This window comes from Eschrichtius robustus, chromosome 20 (assembly GCF_028021215.1).
Source record: "Eschrichtius robustus isolate mEscRob2 chromosome 20, mEscRob2.pri, whole genome shotgun sequence".
Classification (NCBI taxonomy): Eukaryota; Metazoa; Chordata; class Mammalia; order Artiodactyla; family Eschrichtiidae; genus Eschrichtius; species Eschrichtius robustus.
Genome location: NC_090843.1, coordinates 25,910,038 through 25,936,421, shown reverse-complemented (window position 1 = coordinate 25,936,421; position 26,384 = coordinate 25,910,038). Strand labels below are relative to the sequence as shown.

Genomic DNA, 26,384 nt, shown 5'->3' with positions numbered 1-26,384 from the left:
AAAATGGAGCTGGGCCAGGCAATGCCCCTCCCCCACAGGCCATATTCTGCACCCCTTTGGTTCCCTTATTGTCCTTGGAATGGGGGACCTCCCTCCCTCTCCCATTCCCAGGCAGCCAAGAATGGGATCCTCTGATGAGTCTTTGGATTATCCAGGTTTTGAGGAGTGTCAAAGACTGATACACAGCTTCAGATCTAGAGGCAAGATTACTGCCACTGTGGCAGGACTGTCCAGTCCCTTCCTTGGGGGTGCCCCCAGAGGCCTCCATGCTTCCCAGGGGAACCAAAGAGCATGGTCTGTTTCCAAGGTGCAGTGGCCAGACTTGCTTTGCCATATCTTACTCTTTCCTGCCCCTAGGGCATTATTGACATGGGGAGCTTGAACTTCGTTCCCTGCTCTGGCGCATGTTGCCAGCTGTGTGTCCTTGGGCTGGCCATCTCTCTCCAATCCTCAGTCTCCTCATCTGTAAAGTGGGAGTGATTGTCTCTGCCCAGCCTTCCACACAGGGCATCTTGGAGACAATAAAGATGAGGGAAGTGGAGATTCTGTATAAAGATTACAACATACATATAACCAACAGATTGTTTCTCTCATATTTGGTGGTGTCCGAGGAGAATGTGAGGATTTCTACTAGGGGAAGAGGAACCAACCTACAAGCTTGTTCTGGTCCCACGTCTATGGAGAAGCACCTCCATACACATACAGCAATGCCCCCCCCCCACCTCTAAACTAAGAAGAGATCTGGGCTTGGTGGTGCCCAGCCGGAGAAGCTGTGACCTCCTGGCATGGAGAAGAGTACCATGATGCCGACTTCTCTTTCCCAGGAACTGCCAAGGAGCCTGGTGCTAGGATTTTGTTTCATCCCTGAACCCCTTCCCCACTGCCCACACCACTTCCCTCTTTCCAGGGCTCCCAGCTTTGGTGCCTCAACCACCCCAAAGCCCCAACTCATCTCCAAGAGGAAGTCCAGGAAACACTGGCCGGGCCCTGGTTACAGGAGCTGAAGAGGGCCCAACTCAGCTGCAATAAATGGGCTCTACCCTTCCAAGCTGAAGTCCCCCACCCCCCGACTTTGCTCTTTGGGACCTGGTGAGAGGGAATCTCCATGAGCCAGTGCAGAATGCAGTGCAAACATCATTGAAGAGCCCTCACATTTTTCATTTCCAAACTACGCTTAGCTCATAAAAAGCTGGTGAACGTAATAAATTATCCCCTGCAGAACATGGTTTTAATTAATTATTGGGTTATTCAAGGTGACTCATGTGTGAAATGCAATTTGCCCTCGTAAACTGAATCTCACATAATCCATTCAGAGTAACAGGCTGCTTGTGATCCTCTCCAGAGACTTACACAAAACTCATATTTATCCTTAGAAGGTCTTGGGGTGAAATAAAAGTGTGACTTTAGCTTAAAGAGAGCTTCCTCAGCCGGACAGCGGTACTAAGAGATTGAGTCTTGTTTTTCCAACTGCTGATTTGACAGGGTTTCTTTCTTAGAAAATCTGGTGTTTTGTGTACACGTGCACACATGCACATTTATGTATATTAGCCACTTGTTTTGCAATGTCTGCAAAGGACACGGGAAGCCATCTCATTGCAGAATAGAAATGTATGCTGAATTTTGCTTCAACTAACCTGGCATCTGCTGGTCCTCCTACTGCCGGGGCCTCTGAAATTCAGTGTTTATCATCCAAGATTCACGTTTGCCGCCTATCATGAGGTCTCTGCTGTGCAAGCACAGAATTGCTCTTGTCTAGGATTTACACTCCTTTCTGTTTAACTTAAAAGCCCTTTACCCCAGGCCCCACACCTACAAAACAGGCTCCTTCCCAGAACGAGTGTGGGATCCCCATAGAGCCATTAGCACTGCAGGGCTGGTCCATAGCATCAGGGAGGCTACATTTTTTAGACTTTTTTGAGTGGGGTTGGGGAGCTGAACGTGTTCATTTAAAGAGAGTCTGGAGGTATAGTGGGTGTGGGGAGCAGTCTGGCTACTCTGAGCAGTGATACGTGTTTGCTAGGCTCCTTCCCCAGATCAAGGCAGTGCTAGTGGGAGGCAGGGAGGGGAGTAGAGGGACAGGGGTCCAAGGTCGATTTAAAGCCCCCCCACCCAGAGTTCAACCAAGAAGAGGTGGGAGATTCTGGCACTGTGTCTGGGTTCCTGCCCTAGGGAAGAGTGGGGGTCTTTAGGGGGGGAAGAAAGGAGGGGGAGATTTAAAAAGAAGAGCAGGGTGATGTGTTTTCTCTTAGTCTTGGTCTGGCCCCTGAGTTGAGCTTGGAGGCTCTGCCAGGGGACCTGTACTGAGCCAGATCGGAGCCAAGAGAGGCCTCCCCCAGCTTGTTTTCTTTTCCCTTTTGCCTCCTTTAATTTCCTTCCTTGATTTGGACGCCAGAATTTATTTTTTTTTAGGAAAAGGGAGGCTGGATTTCAAACACCCCTCAGCTCCCTCCGGACCCCAGAAATCTGTCCTGGCTGATCCCTGAAGTGGGGTCTTTCCAAATGGAGAGGAAAGTCTGTCTCAGCTGGAATCTCAGCCTGGAATTTTTTTTCCAGACATAGCCAAGACAAGGAGCCTCCAAACTGAAACAAAATAAAATTGCCTTCCCTCTCTGGCTTACTCATATTTTCAGTTTCAGGAGGAAAGAAATTTTGATATCATTTCAAAGTGTGTGGGAATTTAATAAACATAGGTAGGTGGGTCACCCTCCCCACGAAGACAACTTGTCCAGTCCATAATACATCCAAAACAGTACCCACAAGCTCCGCCTGCAAAAAGACAGACTGACAGAACCACAGACAGCAGTTGCACCATCACACAGATGCTCTGACCGAACATGTGAGCCGATTAACCAGTGACCTGTTAATTTTTTCACCAGGAGTGAATGAATTAAGCGGAAGCCCCCTAGAAAAATGGATGCAGTCTATGGCAGAGAGACGGATAGAGAGCCGGATGGGAGCATATATAGAAAAAAGAATAGGGATCGAAATTGGAGCAAAAACATTAGGAAATTTCAGTGCATGCAGAACAGAGGGGAAATCCTAGTGAGCTGGACAGGAAAGCAGCGGCGGCTGGGATCTTCCATAACCTGTGTTGACACAGATACAGATATCCTAGTTCAGCACCCGCTAGGTTGGCCTTCTAAGATGCCAAAATGCCCAGGCAGCTCAGCCAATTCCAGGAGAAATCAGCCAGAGCCATTGTTTGTCTTTTCTTCAACCAAACAGCTTTCCCTGAGCTGTTAACTCCTGAAGGGAGGTGGTCAGGCCCCTTCTGCTCCAATCTAGGATTGGACTCTCCCCCACAACTCCCATGCGGGAAAATCTCTCACCTTTACTGATTCAATATTGGAGAGGAAGTGCTTTGGTTTGTTGCATATGAACAAAACCACCTTGAATGATCTTGAAGTTTTATCAACTTCAATTTTATTTCCTTGATCAGGTTATAGGCCAGAAGCAGGACCAGAGGCCCAACCATAATTTTCAAGTCCCAAAAAGCCAATGAGTTTTTATTTTATTTTTATTATTATTCTTATTCTTGATCATCTCCTCTTGCCTGGTGTGACAGAGCCACAGCCATATTTACATAAAGAAGGCTGGAGCATTTAGGCAAATACTCAGATTCCAAGCCACCCCCCCCCCCCCCATTTTAGCCATGTCAGTCAGATGGGGGAGGATGTGACAGAGGAACAAGATTCCAAGGGCCCTGCTGGGCTGACGCTGATCTTTCCTTCATTCAGAAGTTTCTTTGGAGAGGGCTGAAAATGGGTAGCAGAATCCCCAGGAAGGGAGGAAATGGAGGAAATTAATGGTTTGGGGGTAAATCCAGTCAGTTTATAATTCCCATGATGTTTGGACCATTTCAGCCTCTAAGCAGCTGCTCTTTGAGGAGACACGGGGTGGGGGGGGGGTGGGTTGCAGAGTTGCCTTGCTGTCTTTTAAATCAAAATGTCCCTCCCCAGGGCTCTTAGTGAGGGGCTCCGGGAGTGTGGGATCTCAATGTCCTCCAGCAACCCCTCTCCTGACCCCCAACTCGGACCTCTCTTACTTGTCTGTTCCGCCTCACACAATTCATCCTCTGGGTTTGCCAGATATCCTGCTGGCCAAGAAACCATCCCCAAGATCTCCTTCTTGACCCAATTCCAGCAAATGTCTTGAATCTTTCTGTGCCTCAGTTTCCCTATGTTTTTAGTGAGGGAGGCAGGGAAGAGAGCTGAGGCACTGGTCTAGGCAGGGGAGGATTTGGGCCACAGACTCATGTTTCTCCTGCACGGATTGGAGTCGGTCGCTGGTCGCTCCAGTGACACGGAGAGCAAGTGTCCAGAGCCACCCCAACCGAAGCGGGTGGGAGCAGCGGACCCATAGGCGCCCCAGAAGCCGCCTGGCTCTCGCCCCATGTCCCCCACCTCACCCCCCGCCCCCAGCTCAATGCAGGGATCGGGAGAACTTCAGGTCCGCTGGCTTCCTCACCGTATCCTAGGATACCTGGCCTAAAGGGCCGACTTTCTTTTGAACGACGCGCGGTAGCCGGCCCAACCCGGTGAGATTGCCCGAAGCTGTCCGGCGGTCAAGGTGGGTTGGGAAGCCAGGGGCTGGGGAGGCCGCGAGGGGCGCAGAGGGAGGCATTTCCCTCCAGGAGCATTTACTCCCATCAGGGGAGGGTGCCTCTACCTCTGCTCGGTCTCCATCCCCAGATGCCCCAGGGCAGCCCCAGCTCAAGTCGCCCGCCGACTCCCCGCCAAGTGGCCGCCGAAACAGCATCTCCAAGAGCGCCTCGGCCGGTCCCTGGGCGAAATGGTCGGAAGATCTACAGAGCCGAGCCGACAGGGAGAAGGCGGGAAGTCCCGCAACAGTACATATGTTTCAACTTGAAAATGAACGGCTAGAGTTTGGCTTAATTTTTGCTCTGAGTGGTGCAAATAATGTCCCCTTTTCACTCTTCGGTCGGACATCTCAGATGTATAGACCTGGTCTGGGAGCTAAAAGTTAACTCCTACTCCCCCCGCCCCCACTCCGCCGAATAATTTTTTTTACTCGGACTACCAGCTAAGTGCCTGCTTTAGCATCGTTCTCGTCGAGTTAAACTCTGAAAACTTGCTTCAGAAAAAAAAAAAAAAAGACAAAAACAACCAAAAAAAACCCTTTGTTTTTATTTTTTAAAACGAATAAGCCAACGGCCTGATTTTTATTCTAATTCTGAGAGAAGTCTACATTTTAGTTGTTATAAAGATTGTGTAGATCAGACCTCATAAGCAGAAATGTAATTCGTTTTTAATTTTTCTGTTTTCAATTTTTCCATAATAATTTTTATTATCTATAAAATTAAAAATGAATACTATTAACATAATAAATACCAGATTTTAATCTATCTTTTTAAAAATTAGGTAATGTATGCTAAAAGTAGAATTCCAAGGTTACAAAAGGACATAGATTGAAAAGTAGTTCTCGGTCTCTTCTGACCTCCGTTCCTCCCAGAAGCAACCACTGTTCTCAGAGTCCTCTGTATCCTTACAAATACCTTCAACACAAAAGGCAGCATACCATACACATAGCTTTGCATTTTGTCTTTTTTTTTTTAAGTGTTAATGATGGCTTTATGTCTTTACTAATGTCTTTTTAATGGTTCCATTTTATTGTATGAATGTGCCACTATTTATTTAACCAGGCTACTATTGATAAATATTTAGATTGTTCCCAATTTTCTCTTCCTTTTCTCTTTTTTCTGCTATTGCGCCAAAATACACTACTCTGTGTATATATGCAAGTGTATCGGTATGATATATTCTTAGAAATGGGAGGTATTTGATACCTTTGAGGCTTTGTGAATTTTTAATATTCATAGAGGTTGAACCTTGCTTCACAGTGTTAAAGCAATTTGTATGTCCTTTTTCAGAGAACTGTCTTTTCTTGTCCTCCCATTTTTCTATTGTTTTTTGTTAATCTATTTTCTTACTAATTTGTTTTTTATGATATTTTACTAAAATGTGAGGTTGTGGTTTTTGTCCCTATGATTATACTCGTGACTGAGGATTTGGAGTTTATATGTATTAGAGTTTTCCTGACAATTTTTTTTTTTCCTGGGGGGAATAGAGTGTAGATTTCAGACTATTGCCCATTTGGATTTTCTCTTGCAGAATTCCATTTTTATTGGAAAGTGGGGATAGATTTGTTTTTTCTTAATCATTTCCTCACCTTCTCTGACTCTCCTTAAGATTAGAAGGCACAGAAAAGTCCCAGGTTGGACTCTGATGGAAACGGCTTCAGCGCTACAGAACTAAGACCTCAGGCCTGGCTCCCCCTCCGTCTCCTTCCCTCGAAGCCTCAGCCCAGGTCAACCCCCTCGACAGGTCACAGACTCTCACCCAAGACCTTACGAAGCACTAGAAATTTGGGGTAGGGTCTAAGATACGGCTCCTCCAGACACCTGGCAGATGGGCCTTTGGAGATTTGGCTCTTCCACTCTGGATGGGGTGGGGGGGACTGTCTGTCGACTTGGCCTCTAGTTCTCGGGAAACTGAGAGAAAGCTGCTCCCTCTCAGAACTTAGTGATCACCACGCGCTTAGTTATCCCCAGAGGACATCTGGGACGGCCAGGACTGCCTGGGGTCGGGAGGGTCGGCGGGGATGAAATTGGGGAACGAGGGAGGCAAGAGAGGAGTCGGAGGCATCGGAGGGGCTGCAGAGGCCGCGTCTCGCTCTCCGCAGAGGCGCCCATCAACCGCGGGATCCCGGCAACGGGCCGACCTCCCCGCATCCTGCCTCCCAAAACTCCAGGCGGGGCTCCGCGATCCCAGGTCGCAATCAGAGCCTCTTTCAACCGCACCGGATATTCCGCTGGTGGACCAACGAGCCTTTGCCAGCGCTTTGCTGGGCGGGGTGGGGGGACCTTCAGCCGCGCATTCCCACCACTTTCAGGAACTCTTTGGAAGGCAGAATGGTTTGCGTCTTTATCCTACCTGGGCAGTGTAAATAAACTGGGCAAAAAGCGTTAGGCAGATCTTTAGAGAAAAGGTCAAGAGAGAATTCGGGCCCTGCAGAGTTCCATCGTCAGGAGCCGGATCTACCCAAGGAGGAGAGGACGCGCGCTGACACTTACTGAGCACTTTGTGACCCAGACTAACAACTTGGAATTTGGGGGAATTTCAAGGTAGTCAAATGCCTCGGGGCAGTGCTTCAGATTTGAAAACAAGATATGCCTTCCCCAAGATTTTGTTATAAAGTTTTATCCCGTCAGAATTGAGGTATGGATTTGGTAAATCGAATTTTAAAGGTTTTTTTTTTAAATTAGATAATGACATTATCTATTTCTTTTTCAGTCAAAAGACCTCTTTCCCAGGAGAGGCCTGAGGGGCTTTCTTACCTGATTTCTGATCAAAGGACGTTTAACTTCTTGGTCCCCTTATTGCATTATTTCAGGTGAGGAAATGTTCCAATTATCCAAATATTTGCTTGAATTAGTGTAAGCCACATACTTGGGTTTAAGTGCTCAGCTCCAGGAAGAAGAGCTCCCCATCCCCACCCACGGGACCCTTCTGCCCCTCCCTGTGGATGCCACTTCCCCACAACCCCACACTTCCTCTTTGGCCAGAGCCTGTCTTCCTGGGGTCTTTTTCCAGTAGCCGTCTCTTCCTCTGGAGGAGTGAAGAGAAGAGATCTAGGGAAGGATTTGAGGGCAGAACCGGTGTCGCTGGTGGCAGTCGGGGTGCTTGAAGCACGCAGCTGCGGCGAGAAGAACCAGCTTTCTAACGGTGGCTCCCTCCACCCTGGACAGAGGGTCTGCGAACCTGGGGCCATGACCCACACGGGCTTTGTCCATGCTCCTGTGATACCAGGGGGAGACCACCAGCATCCTGATGTTTCCCAGCAACTGGTTGTTTTGATGCAGACGGTCTCCTATTAGCGTAATTCCCTTTTTGTGTGTGTGTGAGCAAAATTTCAAAAAGCAAAGGAAACTGAGAAAGCAAGAACATTATTTGGTGGTTATGTAGTCCCAGTGGACAGTCCAATCCTTTTCACTCCCCACCCCCAAATTCAAGGTGGAGCTGAGAGGGGTTTTAAGCTTCAGTTTCTGAAATCATTATTGACACTCTCTGAAATCAATTTCTCCTTTCTTTGTCTTAATTTTTACTGTCTCCTGGAGCTCTTCTGAGACAGAATCTACACAGGCAAGGGGAGTTGTGGCGAGACAGAGGGTGAAGGAACCCTATTTTAGACCAACCGTGTTTCACAGAAAGCTGGCTCCGGGTCCTGAAGCATGAGGATGGGGGAGGGGATGTGGGGGGAAAGGCCAAAAGCGTGGTGCACCGGAGTCCAGCCCTTGGGGGAAGTGCAGACTCACCGGCTGACCCCTCAGCCGGGCTCGTGGAAAGGACAGGCGGAGAAGTTTAGAAAGGCAAAGAAGTTAACGATGTTTGGCCGTCTGGGGACTTATCAGTGGGTCGGGGTCAGGCGGGGGCCGAGGCGACATGCTCGGGCAGACAGGGCCCGGATTGGAGCTGCACAGGTGAGGAGGCTGACCCCACCCGGGACGTGGCGGCTGGCTGGGCTAGGGGACAGTCCACCCCGGAGCCTCCAGGTGGGAGGAACGGGGTAGCTGGTGAAATATCAACCCCTTCTGGGTTCTGAAGGGGGGAAGCCATTCCTCGGAGGTCATGGCCTGGAAGAGCTGGGAGGCCGCTACCCCTTCCTCCCCGCATCCTGAGGTTCACTTCCAAACCCTTTGAATCCCCAACCCCTGGCCTTTGGGACTGTGCAAGTCTGTGAGTTTACTCCGCCTCCTGGCTCCTTCTCCCCAAGGGTACAGAAGAGTCGCTCAGCTAGGTTGGGGGTGGGTGGGTGGGGGGAGGTGAGCAGAAATCTCTAGCCATTGGACGGGGATGCACCAGACAAGCCAGGAAAGTCTTAAAGTAAACTGGGGGTGAGGTGGGGCGGATTATGAGAACCCCCTCTCCAGAGCCCTCAATTCTGACAGCGACTGGGGCTGGGGAGCGCCCCTCGGAGTCCTCCCACGCTTGAGCGAGCATCCGGGCCTAGCGGGCGGGCTTGGGAGGAAGGGCCGGGTCGCTAGAGGGATCCCTGGGAGGCTGGGGAGTCACAGAGGCAAGTTATTGGCAGGGCTGTGTGGGGTTTCCAAGGCTGGATTTCCTCACCCTCTGCCGTGCTCGGGGCCGTTGGCTGGGGGCCGGGCTCGTGTGCCTCCCTGCGGTGAATCAGGCTTCTGACCTCAGCGCCATCCCGGCCACACTCCAGAGGGTAAACATCCTCTCCACTTTGAAAACTGGTGGGACAAGAAAGCGAAGGGGTGGCTGGGAGAGGGAGGGAGGAAAGGAGAGAGACTGAGAGGAGGGAAGGTTCTGAAATCCTCTCTCTCTTTCTCCTGCCAAGAATCCAGTGGCGGCCTTTCTGGAGGGTAGCCTTGCTGCCTGCTCGAGGCTGAAGAAGGAGCATCCCATGGGGCATTGTTTCTCTCCAGCTAGATGAAGAATTGGTTCTCTAGGGCCTCAGCAACGGGACTTTGAAAATGGTTCCAGCCTTGGGGGATGGGGGGAGCAGGAAAGGGCTGGCAGGTACCAGCTGGATTCCCATCCCTCAAAGGACATCCTTCTGAAGGGACACTGGGCATCTGTGAAAGGTTAAGGGCACATACACAACAAGAGGAAATCCTCACTCTTTGGGGAGGGACTTAGTCACTAAACTTTAAGAACATAGTTACTATGACTATCATTTTTAATGTTGAAGATGATGTGGAGGGAGCCTGTTTTGACTCTCAATTCAAAGTCATTCTTGGGCCATGGGCGGAGTAGGGAGAAGCTGTGAGGTCAAACAGATCCGGCGTAGACCCGGGGATCCCTCTCCCCACCAGCTTCAGCAAGAGTCTTCATCCCCCTGAGCATAGCCTTCTCCTTCTCGGCTGTAAAAGAGGGATGATACTAACAGCTACAGTGTTGATGCTGGAATCATACCAACTCGGTGTAGCCCAGGACTTTGTGTCGGCAAAAATGTGCCACCAGCCTCAGCTTCCTCTCAGGCCTTGCTAAGGCCCCAATTACATGAGTCCCAGAAAAACCCTCAGCCACTTGCCCTCCGTCCAGTCCCAGCCGAGGGACTAGAATGACTGAGAAGTGAATTAAAGGAAAAGTAACATCCAACTCCACTCTTCCCCACAGCCCCCAGAGAGGAAGGAAGGAAGGAAGGAAGGAAGGAAGGAAGGAAGGAAGGAAGGTAGGAAAGAAAAAGGGAGGAGGGAGGGAGGGAGGGAGGAAGGAAGAAAGCAAGGAAGGAAGGAAAGGAGGGAGGGAGGGAAAGGGAGAGAGCTCAGTTCCCTTTCTTCTGGCGTCCAGGCTGTAGCCCACCACACCAAGAGAACCAATGGCTCTGGGAAGAGACAGATGCTAGTAAATCACAGCTACCATGGGCAGAGACACCCCTAAGAGCCTGTGTTTTACTCCGAGGATGAAAATAAGTCAGGAGAACAGCCAGGCTGAAAGCTCTTCTTGGGTTTAGGACATCAGAAGACCTTCCTTGAAACTTCTCTAGAGTATCTGTAACTTGGATGTAACTAAGCCCAGTTCTGTAAGGCTGAGGTTGCCCATTCCCACCCTGTCGTCATGGGAGTCCTTATGGGAGCAGCAACGGAACGGAGGTGACCACGCTGGAATGCCAAGCTCTGTTCCCTGCGTGGGAACACTAGATCTAAACACTAGAAACTAATTCCAAGCATGAAGTGTAAGTTCAAGCAATGGTGGTCCAGGAGTCCAAGGTCTCCCCTGGCTTTGGAGACATGGACTGTTCAATCTTGAATCTGACACATATTGGTTTACTCCGCTTCTCAGGCTCAGTTTTCTCATCTGTAAATGAGGATAGTAGCCCCCTTATCAGGTGGTTTGGGGGATAATAAAGCTCGTTATGTGCTTTGCCCCACGGTCTGGAACATGATATTTGTTAAATAAACAGCAGCGATGCGTACTGATTCGGATTCTCAAGTCCATACCGGAGGAAGCCAATTTCACGCCCCTGGGGAGTCGACTTTACTTCTCCGGCTTTGTGGGGCGAAGCCGGGAGAGGAGCGAGAGGGCAGCGCTTGGTAACCGGCTTTCCGGCCCTGCCATGAGCTTTTTCAGCGGGAGCTCAGGCACAGCTCCCCCAACCTCTGTCCTACTTCCAGCCCCGACAGATCCTCCTCCGACCCCGCTGGGGCGAAGGCCTGGCTTCTCTGCGGAGAGCGCTTTTGCCCGCCCGGTCCGGCGCCGGGGACGGGATGCGCTCGGCCGGACAGCGCGCGTGAGGCGCAGTGTCGCGGAAGCAGGCTGGGAGTAATGGTCCACCCGCGATTTTTCCCCGCTGGGGAGTGCGGGGCTCAGCGCCCCGAGTCAGCCGTACTGCTTGGGTTGCTTGGAACCGCGCTTCGGGTCTGGGTGGTGGGGAGCGAGGTTTTTACTCCGCGTGTCCTAATCTCCAGTTACCGGCAAATTCGCCCTGATGCGCCTTTCCGGGGCCGCACCTTCTCCAACAGAAGCTCCAAACCAGCTCCGCACAGACCTCGCTCTCTCCTGGGGACGGCCAGCCCCACTCTGCCTTCTAAGTCTTCTCTCCAGAGAAGGGGATGGAGGACTTGCTCCAATCACGCCCTCCACCTCCACTTTCCCGGGCCCCTTCTGACAATGGCTTTTCCCTGCAGGGTCCCCAGAAGAAGAGCAAATGAAAATGTTAGGGGGGAAAGGACTGGTTATAGGGTCCGAGTCCAATGAACGATTTCTCTTTCTTCCTCCTGTCCATCCTTCCCCTCAAACAGTCATGTTGGAAAAATAATCAGGAAATTTCAAATAACCAGGAAATCTGCTGAGGAATGGGGACCCAGAAGGGAACAGCCAACCCAACAGCTGGCTTTTCTTTTCTCAATAGGAGCCCAGTCCCTCCATTAGATATGAATATAGCTACTGTGCAACCCTCCGTGAAATATAAATTTCCCAACCAGGTGGCAAGGGATATGAATTTTCATTGGGCCCTAGAGACACCAAGAGGCTGCAAGTCAGAAGAGGGTCTATTCAGACGATGTCCAAACACAACCAAATTTTAACATGAAAACCAGAGATCTTGATTCAGATCTTTCCTGTTTAAATAAGGGGTGGGGGTCAGAAACACTATTGAAATAACCAAATAACTGAAATATCTGTAAACAACTTCATCTCACTGGGCCTCCGTTTGTGTTGGTGGGTGTGGCAGACAGAATCAGGGAGGTCAGCTAGCTGTTTCCTGGTATAAAAACAAAAAGAATCCCCTCTCCCTCCTTTGAGCGGCTGCTCATTTTCTCAGAAATGGAAAGAAAGAACTCAAGTTCCGTTTAGAGTGTGGGAGCTCTGCCAGTGATGGAACTGGGAACTGACATGGGAGAGTTTGGGGTGGAAAGGCAGAGGGGATGAGAAGTGCAGCAGACACTGAGTCAGAGGCCCTGAGACAAAGTCCAGGCTCTTTGTCTTTGATGTCCCCTAGCCTCAGTTTTCTCATCTGCAAGATGGGGATAATACTGATCTACAAGATTGCTGTGAAGAATAAACAAAGTAATACATGTGAACATGCTTGATCATTATCAGACTTTCCTTGGCCTGTGCCAAATTCAAAGGGGATCATAGCAAGGAGAGCAAGGGTCCAGCTTGTGCCCCAGCCTGGGGATGGATATGAGTGTCCCCATGGCTACTTGATGCCCTGACACCTGGGTTTGGCTGGCTCAGTCTCACCCTCTACCAGATCCAAGGGGAAGTGAGAGTCCGTCACAGCGGGCTGCCTCAACTCCTGTTTGCTTTGGCCACGTTGTGATGGCCCTGCTTGGTTTGCCAGCAGGATTTGGGTGTTTGCTCTCCCGCCTGGCATGACTGAGGAGGCAGCGGGCATTCTGCTCCCAATTATCATGCTGACCAATGTCGCTCACAGCAAGGGAACCTCAGTGCCTGCTTGGACTTCCTGCTGCTTCCGCCCCTTTCTCAGATGGGCAGGGTCCCTTTTTATTATCATTCCTAAGACTTCTAGGCTTGGGGAAGCAGGGTGTTAGAGAGACACCATAGTCTTTCCCTTTAAAATGGCTGATGAATGGATAAAGAAGATGTGGTACATATATACAATGGAATATTACTCAGCCATAACAGGGAATGAAATTGGGTCATTTGTAGAGACGTGGATGGATCTAGAGACTGTCATACAGAGTGAAGTAAGTCAGAAAGAGAAAAACAAATATTGTATATTAACGCATATATGTGGAACCTAGAAAAATGGTACAGATGAACCGGTTTGCAGGGCAGAAATATAGACACAGATGTAGAGAACAAACATATGGACACCAAGGGGGGAAAGTGGAGGGGGGGGTGGTGGTGTTGGGATGAACTGGGAGATTAGGATTGACATGTATACACTAATATGTATAAAACGGATAACTAATAAGAACCTACTGTATAAAAAAATAAAATTCAAAAATTCAAAAAATAAAATAAAATGGCTGCCCAGGTAGTACATACTCAAGAATTAAGAGGAGCCAGGAAATAAGCCAGCAAAAGAAATCAGACAGAGAGCTGAAGACACCAAGCACCAAATCTAGATTTTTAAAATTAAATCCTAGATTTTGCTTTCTTTCCTCATGCTTTTTGGGGACAGTAGATGTTCAGGAGTAAAGAAGAAGAGGGGGCTTGATGAAGGCCACCCCAGACCAGTCAGGGCCCATGGTTTGGGAGAGTCATGGCGGAAGCAGGATTAGTAGGTGCCTGGCGGGAAAAACACATGCTCAGAACAATCCCCTCCCACCTCAAGGCAGCTCCTGGAGCTTCTCACCACCTCTCCAGCACACAGCATGTTCTCAGGAGACGTGAAATACCCTCCACAGGACACATGGCCTGATCGGCTTTCCCAGGCTGCTGGTTAATAACAAGAGTCATGGCTGGAGAATGCAAAATAATTGAAAGCAATGCTTAGTAAATTGCAGTTTCAAGGTCTTCATTGCCTTCCTAACAATTTGCAAAACCCGTTTTATTGCTTTTTTAGATTCCTTGAGTTGAAATGCCACTGTGTGCTGTAATTAAGCTAAGTGATATGCCAGCTGTAAATACAAGGGTTGTGAATGATTACATTCGGCTCATGTAATCAGTCAGTATGGGTGGGGGAGGACGCTGGAACAGCTGCCAATCTGCCTGCCTCACACTCCCTGCCAGGGTGGAGGGGAAAACTGGAATCTGAAGTGGTTCTTTTTAGGCTAGGGAGCGCTATCCAGCCTGTCTGAGGTGGGCTGGGGCTGTCCAGTGGGATGAGCCAGGTAAGTGGTTCCCAAACTTGGCTGTGCCTCTGGACCCTCTGAGGGAGCTTTCTAAATCCAGATCAACAACCCCCCTCACCCCAGCCAGACTCACTAATTTCGTGTGATGGGTGGGGGCACAAAGATCTTTTAAGCTGCCTGGAGAACCTACCCAGTTCTGAGCCTGGAGAACCTACCCAGTTCTGAGCCTGGAGAACCTACCCAGTCCAACATGGCTACATTTAACAACTTTGTCTTTAGGAAATCACTTTTGTGTTTGGAAATGTTTCCTTCAGTGCTGCTCTTTTAAATCCATCTGGAGACAGAAACTCATCCACCTGCTTTATGAAACTATTACCCTGATCTCCATCCCCCAAAGCTCCTTCTCCCAAAATTCCTATTTTCTTTCAAGGGACTCAGTTCTTTTGAAGCCATCTTTCTTGTTCTCTTTTCCTTTTCCCCTCCATTCATTCAGCTGCTATGTCCAAGCTCCACAGTGTTTTTCTCACCTGTCTCCCTTTCTTTCCCACAGTCAGCCATCCTGATAGGGGCTGCAAGGGCTTGAAATCTGGGTCATCATATGAGCCTCCTAATCTCTCTCCCACCTTCGTTCTCTTCCCTTGCCAATCATCCATTCTACCATCTACTACGAGATTCACCTTTCTAACACTTAATAAAGTCTCTCTTCCATTCAAAAACCTTCAGTGATTTCCCACTGCCCACTGAATTAGGTCAACACCTCCCAGGATAACATTTTAGACTCTTCATGATATCAGTTCATTCAGCAAGTATTTACCGAATCCAATTATGTCCTAAGCACCAGGCTGAAAGCAGGGGATACAAAGAAGTAAAGACATGGTACAGTGCAGTGGAGAGATAGCCACACAAACAAGTTCACCATCATGAAGGGTACAATAACGACAACATAAACAAAGAGCACCTGGGTCTCCAATGTCTTCTTTTAAACTATCTTTCTATCGTCATCTCCCAGTTTTCCTTTCTGATCCAGCCAAATTGGACTAGACCCTACTTCTTAATCATGTTCAGGGTTGTTTTTATTTTCTTCCAGGGCTTTATACCTCAGTCCCACACCTCATATACACTTTTAAAAATCCTATTTATAGGGAGAAGATATATGTAGATGATATATACAGTAAGTGGTTAATATCCAAAATATATAAAGAAATAGCACACAACTCAATAGGAAATTTTTTTTTAAAAGCCAAACAATCCAATTTAAAAAATGAGCAGAGGACCTGAATAGCCATTTTTCCAAAAAAGACATACAGATGGCCAACAAATGAAAAGATGCTCAACATCACTAATCATCAGGGAAGTGCAAATAAAAACCACAATGAGAGATCACCTCACACCTGTCGGAATCCCTACTATCAAAAAAGAGGACAAATAACAAGTGTTGGTGAGGATGTGGAGAAAAGGGAATCCTCGTGCACTGTTGATGGGAACATAAATTGGTGCAGCAACTATGGAGAACAGTGCAGAGGTCACTCAAAAAATTAAAAGTAGAACTACCATATGATCCAGAAATTCCACTTCTGGGTATTTATACAAAGAAAATGAAAACACTAATTAGAAAAGATATATGCACCCCTATGTTCATTGCAGCATTATTTACAATAGAACAGTTATGGAAGCAACCTAAGTGTCCATCGATAGACAAATGGATGAAGAAGATGTGGTATACATACACAATGGAATATTACCTACCCATAAAAAGGAATGAAATCTTGCCATTTGTGGCAACATGGATAGTTCTAGAGAGTATTATGCTAAGCGAAATAAGTCAGGCAAAGACAAATACCAAATTTTTTCACTTACATGTAGACTAAAAAACAAAACAAATGAACAAACAAAATAAAACAGAAACAGACTCATACTGGTGTTCACCAGAGGGGAGGAAGTTGGGCTAAATAGGTGAAGGGGATTAAGAGACACAAACTTCCAGTTATAAAATAAATAAATCACAGGGATGTAATGTACAGCATAGGGTATGTAGTTAATAATATTGTAATAACTTTGTCTGGTGACAGATGGTTACTACATTTATGGTGGTGATCAATTCATAATGTGTGTAAACATTGAACCACTATGTTGTACACCTGAAACTGATATAATATTGTATGTCAACTATATACATCAATTTTTTAAAACTGTTTTGCTTTGTTTTTTGCCACACATGCACGGCATGCAGAACTTCCCCAACCAGGGGTTGAACCCATGCCCCCTAAGTCCTAAAAAAAATTTTTGTAGAAGAAAGGGATTTGAACCTAAATTTTTTTGAACCTGAATTTTTACACAAAATTTCTTGCAACGGCAAATAAATCATCACTGAAATGGGAAACTTTTTTACATTAAAAATCTTTTTAATAAAAAAAGTCCATTTATCTTTTTCTGTCACCTCAAATATCACCTCTTCTATTGAAGCAGACTTGATCCTCGCAGCTGGGTGTGAGAGCGTTTCCTTCTCATCCACCGATGCTCTTTTTCAGTGGCACTTAACTCAGGCTAGTTGTCCGTGGACCTGTCTTACCCCACTGCACACTCCATGGAGGCAAGGACCACCACAAGCATTTTTTGTCCCCCATGAGCATTCAGTAGACAGCTGCTCTGCATAGCCCCATGGCTGAACAGGCAGGAGGCGGGTGGGGCTAGAAAGGCAGCCTACTATTTTGCCTTCTCATTGGACAACCCAGAGCCGTTACAGTCTCTATAGGCAGGACCAGCTACCTAATTTGGTGGGCCCAGTGCAAAATGAAAATACAGGACTCCTCATTGAAAACTTATTCAGAATTTCAAGATGGTAACAGCAGAGCATTAAACCAAACGCAAGGCCCTTCCTAGTGTGGAGCCCTGTGTGACTGCACAGACTGCATGCCCAGGAAGCTGACCCTGTCTCTAGGATCAAAATTGTCCCTTAGAAAGGCAAATAATTCTGACTTCACCTTATTAAGAGACTTCCTTTTTATCAGCTCAGGAACCTTGACTGGCTGGGGCTGGTGACTAGGGAGAAAAGGGGAAAGATACAGAGCTTCCAGGAAGCCCCATTTCAGCAAGTCTTACATCTTTTGTCTGGGCCAGACTATGACCTATGGCAATCTGATAGTGACAATGGCATCAGGAAAGGGCTGGTGAAAGGGGGTGAGGTGACAATTAAGCTTTTACTGGCCTGCCCAGTGGTAACCAGGGCTTCCTTCTTCTGGTATTCAGGTGGGCCTTGAATTACTACTAAAAAGAACCCTCTACCAGGAGTCCTTGATAATCAGGCTTAGGTCGGGATAAAGGTGGTGTGTCTTTGTGTGTGTTTCACAGCTGGGCACAAATGGCTAGAGCCTAACTTCTCCATTCAGTATCTTGGATAATTAAAGTCTTTTGCCTGAAGGGTACTGTAGGCTTCAAGTATCTCAGAATCCCCTGACATCCTCGAGGCCAGAAATTCATCCCATTGGGAATACATCAAGCAAAGTGAGTCAACATTGCAAAGCAGATGCTTGACTTCAGACCTCACCCTTCTTCCTCCTCTCCTGCTCCATACTCCTCCTCTAAAGCTCATCCCAGAGATCTAACTCAGGAAGAGCAAGTGAGGCAAAAATCTTGGCTCACATTCCTGGAGAGGGTAGAGAATGAACTGGCAGACAAACTGAGATGTTACACCTGGAGTCTAGCCAGGCCCTATGCTGGCCAGAGACATGGCAGCCATGGTGCCCCCAAAAGGGCCACCTCAGGCTGCAGGCTCCCAGCAAGAAGGACAAGGCTTATGGAAGACCACACATCCAAAAAAATTCCTCAAAGCCTCCTGACACATTTGGAGCTCTCTTAATGAGAGGTGCTCAGAACTCTCTCTCCCACCCGCCCCTTCCCATTCTCACTCCGGATCAGGCTCCTCATCCTGGCATGGAGCATGGCAGTTTATTTGATTAACGCACACTTGAGGGGAAGAGGCATCATTTCTGCAGGTCAATGGAAGAAACACCTGCAGACAGGGTACTCTCACCTCACCTCTGTCTTCATCAGCAATTTGAGTTAGGCTGGTAAGGGAGATAGCGAGAAGATGTTTGCGCACTGAGGTCCTGGCATGGGAGGAGATCTGGTCTTTACCTGATGAAGCTACAACCGCCTCAACTCCCTTACTCAGGGGTCAGAGTTCTCCATCAAGCTTAGCCCTTTGTCTTTTCTCTCTGGAGTTGAAGACAAACTGACACTGGCCTGTTGGTGCCCTGAGGGCTTTGGACTCCTGGAAATTGTGAGTCCTTCTCTGCAGCACTCCTCCCTTCATGTTGCTCTATCCTTGGGAGTGTTTTGGATGACAGTGCTATGTGAGGGACCCATAGGAATGTCACTAGTGGGGCAACTGGGGTGTGTCCTGGGCAGCACCAGTAACTCCCAGAAGTCATGGTCCTCCAGCACTGTAAGCTAACTGGGGAGGGGGGGGCACAAAAGGCAAGGCTATTAGCCTCAGGGTGCTAATGGGAGGTAGTCATAAGACCAGGATGTCTAGACGAGGAAATAAAACTCAGTTGCTTCTATGGGCATTGTAGACACTGTAGGAAGAAACAAATCATTTCCTGGGAGTAAGAGGCAGAAAGGGACACAATGGCAGAGATCCAGTCTGATTCTGGAAAGAAAAAAAAAAAAAAGATTTTTCTTAGATTTTCCTTTAAAATGGCTTCTAGAATATTCAAGCCAATTAACTCATCATCACCTTTCCTATCTAATGGGTCAGGAGGCACTCAGGTGATTCACATCCACAGTAACCAGAAACTTTATTTTTTTTTAACATCTTTATTGGAGTATAATTGTTTTACAATGTTGTGTTAGTTTCTGATGTATAACAAAGTGAATCAGCTATATGTATACATATATCCCCATATCACCTCCCTCTTGAGCCTCCCTCCCACCCTCCCTATCCCACCCCTCTAGGTGGTCACAAAGCACCGAGCTGATCTCCTATACAACATTCATCTTCCTGCATCCTTACAGCCCCAAACATTTGATATGGATCATTTAAAAGCTGGCCACAGATAACAAGTGGTAGCAGTTAAGAGTACAAACTTAGCTCTTGGTATCTATGTGCCCTTGGGCACGTTACTTAACTTCTCTAAACCTTGGTTTCCTCATTTGAAAAAAGAGAATAACAACAGTACTTACCACAAAGTGTTGCTTTGAGGATTGAGATACTGTATGCAAAGCTTTTAGTGCACCAAAAGCAAGTGTCCAGAGTGCTGGGCTCAATACCATCAGCACAGTATCATCATCACCATCAACATCATCGTCATCATCATTGCAGCTACCAGTTATTCAGTAGGGTGCCAGGCACCCTGCTTTAGCAAGCTTTAACTCATCCTTAAAATCCTACAAAATGGCCTATTTATCCCCTAAATAAGTGGCCCACTCACTATGAAAGTGGATCCCAAGGAAGGATGATGAGATTATAGAGATTTAAGCAGAAAAATGGAGGAAATTGTCAGGGCTCCATTCCTCACATGGGTCAGGATGGGATCTAAGTTCATGGCAGAGTGGTAAAGAGGAAGAAATACCAGGCTATGTTGTCCAGAGCCCACCACTCGTGTGAATTTGGGCAAATCATTGAATGTCCCCGAAGCTTGATTCTCTTCATCTGCAATTTGAGGATAAAGTAATAATGTCTGCCTTGCCAAACTCACAGCACTGACCTGAGGATTATATGAGATACGGTACATAAACTTGATGTGTGGAAGGTTTTATTATTACACCTACCAAGAAAGCCCATGATCCATAATTTGGACTTCTGCTCTGCTCTTTCCCTCTTTCATTCAACCATTATTTATTATGCAGAAGCCCTATTCTCACACCACATCCTGCTCCATTTGTAAATCAATGTGTTGATAGGCATTCTGCTGTACATAATCAGACTTGTATGTGTCAGTCCTTTGCGGTCTGCCTAGTTGGGAATTTTTAGAAGCCATTATTTGATCTAAAAGCAGAGGACCAGCTCTGAGATCTGGTGACTCCACATGGTATTCTAGGAAGCCCTGCTTGGCCTTGGCCATCACCGCTTCCTACAGAAATACCTTCACTAAAGAGCCATTTATTATTCCCTCAGCTCTAACTGAAGCCTAATATTAAAAATGCCATTTGAAAGAACAATAGTGTAGCTTTAAGAGCTTGAGGGCTGGGAATCAGCAACATCTGACTCAAATCCTTTCTCCACCACTTAAAGCTGTGGAACCTCCGGAATGTTAAGCCTTATGCTCTTTGAGCCCCAGTTTTTTCTTTTCTAAAGTGCACAGTTATGATTAGAATTAAATTAGATAAAAAAAATATATATTTAGAGGAGTGCTGGCGCCTAGAGAGTACGCTACCAAAAAAAGGGTAAATTTTACCATCATTAATATTCATTAGAAAACATGTCAATACCTTCAGCCATTAACCACCATGGATGGTAGTAAGTCTATAATAGCAAGTGACCACATGACGAACTGCTCTTAGAAATTAGAGGCAGGGAAAGAAGTCTCCCCTAAAGAATCACCTATTTACTAGATGAGTAAACTTATCTTTACTCATTTAGGAGAAAATATCGAAACCTTCTCTGCCTACAAAATCCCAGAGCTTTGCATGGAATCTGAACCCAAGCTGACTTTGCTAAAGAATGGCATGAAGAAGCAGCATCCCGTGTCAGAGCTGTTCGCCAAGGTTCCACTGAGGGGGAAGCTGTCCTTGTTCCCAGCTCACTACAACCCAGAGCTGGTGCTGAGTGACCGGTCATGTGAGTGCCAGTGTGTACAGGGACATCCAAGAGCTCAGTGTGGGGTGGGGGTGGGAGGATAAGCCCCTGCCTTTAGAGAGACCCCAGTGTGATGGTGGAGGCATAGTCCATGTCCTTAAGAAGTCTCTATTCTGACTGGGGAGACAACAAAGTCCAAAACAGAATGCTATGTTTGGCTTTTTCTGTCCAGAGCTAAATTCAATGGTCATTACAGGAAGCACTTTATCACATCCTTTCAATATAATTATCTCTTCCCTTTCCCTGTGTGGCTTCTGATCATTAAAACTTCATTTTAACAGTCATATTAAATACAAGTTTTTATTGTAATCTGCTACATGATCCCTCTTTTTAAAAGTAGGAGCATAAATAACCTAAAATTCTGGAAAATTATGAACCGAAGATAGTGGGGTACGTTTGAGCCCCATCAGGATTGGGGAGTTTTGTTCCTATAACAGGCCCACAGGTCAGGCCTGGCCGTCACAGGTTCCTCTGCCCAGGCCTGGGTCTAAACACAGGACAGTCTTCACTACCACACCTGAGATACTTCCTTGAAAGGCAAATTCTCAGTGGCCTGTCCCAAATCTCTTGTGTCAGGATTTCCAGAGGTGTGGCCTTGGAAACTACAGGCTTAATAAGGAGCCCCATATGATTCATATCATCTGGGAAGTTTGGGAAACACCAGGCCCAGTTTTTCTCTGATGGTGGTAAGAGGACCAACAGAATCACCTAGAGGAGTTCCTTAAAATGCAGATTCGATTCCTGGGCCCCCAGTAGGACCTACTGAATCAGAATTTCCAGGAGCAGGCCTTGGAATATGCATTTTTATGAGCACCCAAAGTGATCCCTATGGGCTGATGTTCACTTGCCAGCCCTTCTGCAGTGTGAGCTACAGGTCACGAGGGGGCCAGGTCAGACTGTCTGGTCACAGTCTGCTTTAGGTGGCAGGAGTGAGGGAGATGATTAAAATGTATCTCCTTCCATAAGCAGCCAAGCAGCACAGATCCCTCCACCATAGGCAATACTACGTTGTAGAGTTCTCCTAAGTTTTTACATATCACCTTCTTTTAGAAGCACTAACTTTCTGACAAAGGGCTCCTTTGCTATCTCTTTGGTCCTTTTACACAGTGGAATCAAAGCTTAAGGGTCTTTGTTTCCAGATCTTCTCAGGCGCCACTATCCTGTTGTTCCGTGCCCTCAGTACACTCCATCACAGGGCCAGCTCTCAGGGCAAGTGACCTGGACCTAGGCCAGGCTGGCAGAGCACGAAAGGTGTGGAAATCAACCCCTCACGGTTGGCATGGTTCTACTTACGGGACCGGCATTAGCGACTGTCTCAATTTCAGCCATGAGTGGAAGACGAGGCTAAGTGTACCTAAAGCAGTGGGGCCGGATCAGTCATAGCAGAAATATACATTGCAAGGGGGTCACATTTTGACTGAGGTTAAGTCTTAATTGTCTACTTAACCTGTATGTATTTATGAATCCATCAGTCCACCTACCTACCCAACATTCTAGAAGTATATGTATAGTGCCTGCCAATGCATCAGACACATGAAGGGAATATGGATGGGCCTACCTAGTTCCTCTCACATCCTCTTTGGCCAGAGGTCAGGCAGTGGCTGTATGCTTCCTGATCCTGTATACACCGGTCTCGCACAGCACCTGTATGGCTTCTGCCAGGCCTCGGATCCAGTCGGGCTGCAGTGGCAACCACCAGCAGGTCATTCAGGGAAACAGCATGGCTGTGAGAATTCTGCAAGAGGAGGAGGGAGGGCACATCCAGCTGCCTCTTCTCGCCAGAGCTTCGGCTGCAGAAGTAGCACTCCTGGGGCAGGGAGGGGTTTTCTGGAAAGGCAAAGGCATTGGCATCATCAGTCTGTGCTGCTGGACTCAGCACAAATTCCTGGCGAAGGCCACCTCCCACTAGGGTCTCCCACTGAAAACTGGCGGAAGCTGCTGAATCAGAATCAGCCACTGTGCCTTTCCTCCAAACAGTTTCTCTTCCCTGTTTTTTTTTTTCAAACTTACCACCCCCAACTTGTACAGGCTCAGCTGAATGGGCCTCATCTGAATGAGAACAGGAAAGATTGAAGAGGGTACTTAGACACAGCTCTACTTTTATCATTTTTTTGCTTTCCCAATAAGACTAGAGACCCCCTAAGAACAAAAACTATGTCTCCGCCATCAGACTGGGGTCTCCCTGAAGGCAGGGGCTACAGTCCCCCTCAGACAGGGCACTCCCCAAGATTAGGACAGGTTCTGTTGGTTTCTCCATCCCCTAAGCTCTTCGCACATCCCTGTACACTGGCACTCACGTGACTTGTCACTCAGCACCAGCTCTGGGTTGTAGTGAGCTGGGAACAAGGACAGCTTCTCCCTCAGTGGAACCTTGGCGAACAGCTCTGACACGGGATGCTGCTTCTTCATGCCATTCTTTAGCAAAGTCCAGCTTGGGTTCAGACTCCTTGAGAAGCTCTGGGATTTTGTAGGCAGAGAATTGTTTGATAATTTTTCCTGGATGAGGTGCCAAGGCATCTGCTGCTGCTTGCATTTAAAGGAGGCCATCCTGTCCATCTCTGAGCTACTGCACTCAGAGCTGGTTCCCATGGTCACCCCTAGCAGAGACTGGGGGGTGTCTGAGACCTGGGTGGTGGATTCTGGGAAGGTTTCTACTGAGGTTAGAGGCTGAAAAAGAAAATGGTCCAAAATGAGATTGTGGAAAGCAAAGGGCTCCCTCCTATGCCATTTTTATTTTTTTTTATTTTTATTTTTTTTTTAGTTTGGAGATCATTACTTTATTATAAAAGAAACACGGAAATTATTTACAGGATGAAAGATTTCAGAACTTCAGTGGCAGCTTCACGTGATGCCATTGGGGGAACGGGCAGCTTCACGTGATGCCATTTCAATAGTGACTTATTTTAGTCGACATATTTTCCAAGAATGTCACCATCTCTAAATAAGAAATAATCCTTGTCATCTAGAACTACTTTGGTGCCTCCATATTCTGGGAGAAGAACTTTATCTCCAACTTTCACACTAACTGGTTGAATCTCTCCACCCTTTCCTTTAGAGCCTGATCCAACAGCTACTACCGTTGCTTGCAATACTTTTCCTTGTGATTTTTCTGGAAGCACAATGCCTCCTTTGGTTACAACTTCGGCTGCACTTCTTTCAACTAATACTCGGTCAAAAGGGGAAGAAACTTTCTAAATGCCTGTCCTGCCATGACTCGGGTTGCCGCACTTCGTACTCTCGCTCTCTGGCCGCCGCCGCCACAAAGGAGAGATCCGCAGTCCGACCCCCCGGCCACGTGAACTCGAGAAAAGGCCATTTTTAATTAAAACAAACAGATGAAGAGCTGAGTTCATGAGCAGCAAGAAAGATTTTGGTTAGAACAGCTTCTTAACCATGAACTGGTTAAACACTAGGGCAGAAGATGGTGGGGAGTGTCCACAGAGCTTCCTCTGGAGGTCTTTAAACATGAGATAGATTTTAAACCCTGGAGACTGGTAATCAGAGAAATAGGTGTTATTTCACAGCTATTAGACTGGCAAAAATTGGAAAGCTGGATATCAGTGTTGGTGGGAAGGCGGGTGGGGTGGGTGTCTCATGCACTGCTGATGAGAATGTAGGCTGGTCCAGCCATTCTGGTGAACCATCTAGAAATACTTGGTTAGATAAGATTGCAAATACCCTGTGACCCAGCAATTCTGCTCCTAGCTATATATGCTAAATAAGTTATTAGATTGCTCCTTTTAAACAAGTACACCAAGGTTCCCAGCAACATTATTCACAATAGCCAAAAGTGGACACAACCCAAATGTCCACCAACAAATGAATGGATAAAAAAAATGTGGTGTATACACACAATGGAATATTATTTAGCCTTAAAAAGGAAGGAAATTCTGATACACGCTACAACATAAATGAACTTTGAACACATTATGCTAAGTGAAATAAACCAGACACAGAAGTACAAATATTGTATGATTCTATTTATATGAGCTACCTAGAGTCCTGATACAGAAAGTACAACAGAGAGGAACAAAATAAGGCAGGAAAGATATCTGAAGAAATAATGGAGAGAAACTTCCCAAATTTGGTGGAAGACATCAAGTTACAAAACCAATAAGCTCAAGAATTCTAAATAGGATAAATACAAATAAAACTACATCATATTGCATTTCAAATTGCTGAAATTCAGAGATAAAGAGAGCAGCCAGAGAAAAATGACACATTACATACATGGGACAATGATATGAATACAGTTAATTTCTCATTAAAAAAGAAAAAGAAGAAGAATATCAGAAGAACTGGAACGGCATTTTTAAAGTGCTTCAAGAATAATGTTAACCCAGAATTCTAGGTCCAACAAAAATCTCCTTCAAAATGAAGGCTTTTAAATAAAGACATTTTCAGATAAACAAAAACAGAAAATTCATCACCAGTATACAGATGTGCACTACAATAAATACTAGTAATGTATGTTAATACAAAAGAGAGAATAAGTTTCCCATATTTAAAATTAAGTACAACGTTACCTCTAAGTAGATTCTGACACGCTGAAGATGAATACTGCAATCCATAGAGTAACACCCCACAAAAAAGGCAAAAAGTTATAACTAAAAAGATGACGGAGAAATTAAAACTAACAAATACTCACTTTTTGATTAATCCAAAAGAAGGCAGAAAAGGAGGAACACGGGGAAAAAGCAGAAACAGAAAAGATGTATAGAAAACAAACAGAGTTTCAGCCCTAAATCGTTTTAATAACTACATTAAATGAAAATGGAGTAAACACTCCAATTATAAGGCAGATGTTGTCACACTGGATAAGAAAGCAAGACCCACTTATGTCTGTGTATAAGAGAAATCCTTTTTTTTTTTTTTTTTTGAGAAATCCTTTAAATATAACGAGAAAAGTGAGTTGAAATTAAAAGAATTTTTTAAAAAAGATATACCACGCAAACACTAACCATAACCAGCTGGAGTGGTTATATTAATAGCAAACAAAATAAATTCTAAGACAAGGAGTATTACCTGGGATAAAGAAGATTTTATCATTTCATGATGATAAAAGGGTCACTACATCAAAAAGACAAAATAATTATAAATGTGTACCTAATAAAAGAGCTTCAAAACACATGAAACAAAAACTGACAGAACAAAAGGTAGAAATAAACAAATCCACAATTGGGGTTGAGATTTTAACATCCATCTCTCAGCAACCGATATAAAAAGTAGAAACCAAATCAGTCTAGATATGGAAAATCGGAGTGACGCTGTCAACCAGAGTGATCTAATTGATTCATAGAACACTATACTCAGCAACTGTAGAACACACATTCT

General features: G+C 46.5%; 1 protein-coding gene and 1 pseudogene across 1 annotated transcript in view; both read right to left on the bottom strand.

Moving 5' to 3' along the window:
• Window positions 1-18,837: 18,837 nt before the first annotated feature.
• Window positions 18,838-26,384, bottom strand: part of TTLL6 (tubulin tyrosine ligase like 6) — a 28,588-nt gene continuing 21,041 nt past the window's right edge. Inside the window, exons 11-13 of the mRNA XM_068530973.1 lie at window positions 23,348-23,717; window positions 22,609-22,877; window positions 18,838-18,902 (exon numbers count right to left, since the gene is read on the bottom strand). Coding sequence (XP_068387074.1) covers window positions 22,609-22,877; window positions 23,348-23,717 — 639 coding nt within the window. The 3' untranslated portion in view covers window positions 18,838-18,902. The remainder of the gene's footprint in view (window positions 18,903-22,608; window positions 22,878-23,347; window positions 23,718-26,384) is intronic.
• Window positions 23,823-24,325, bottom strand: LOC137754913 (10 kDa heat shock protein, mitochondrial pseudogene; annotated as a pseudogene).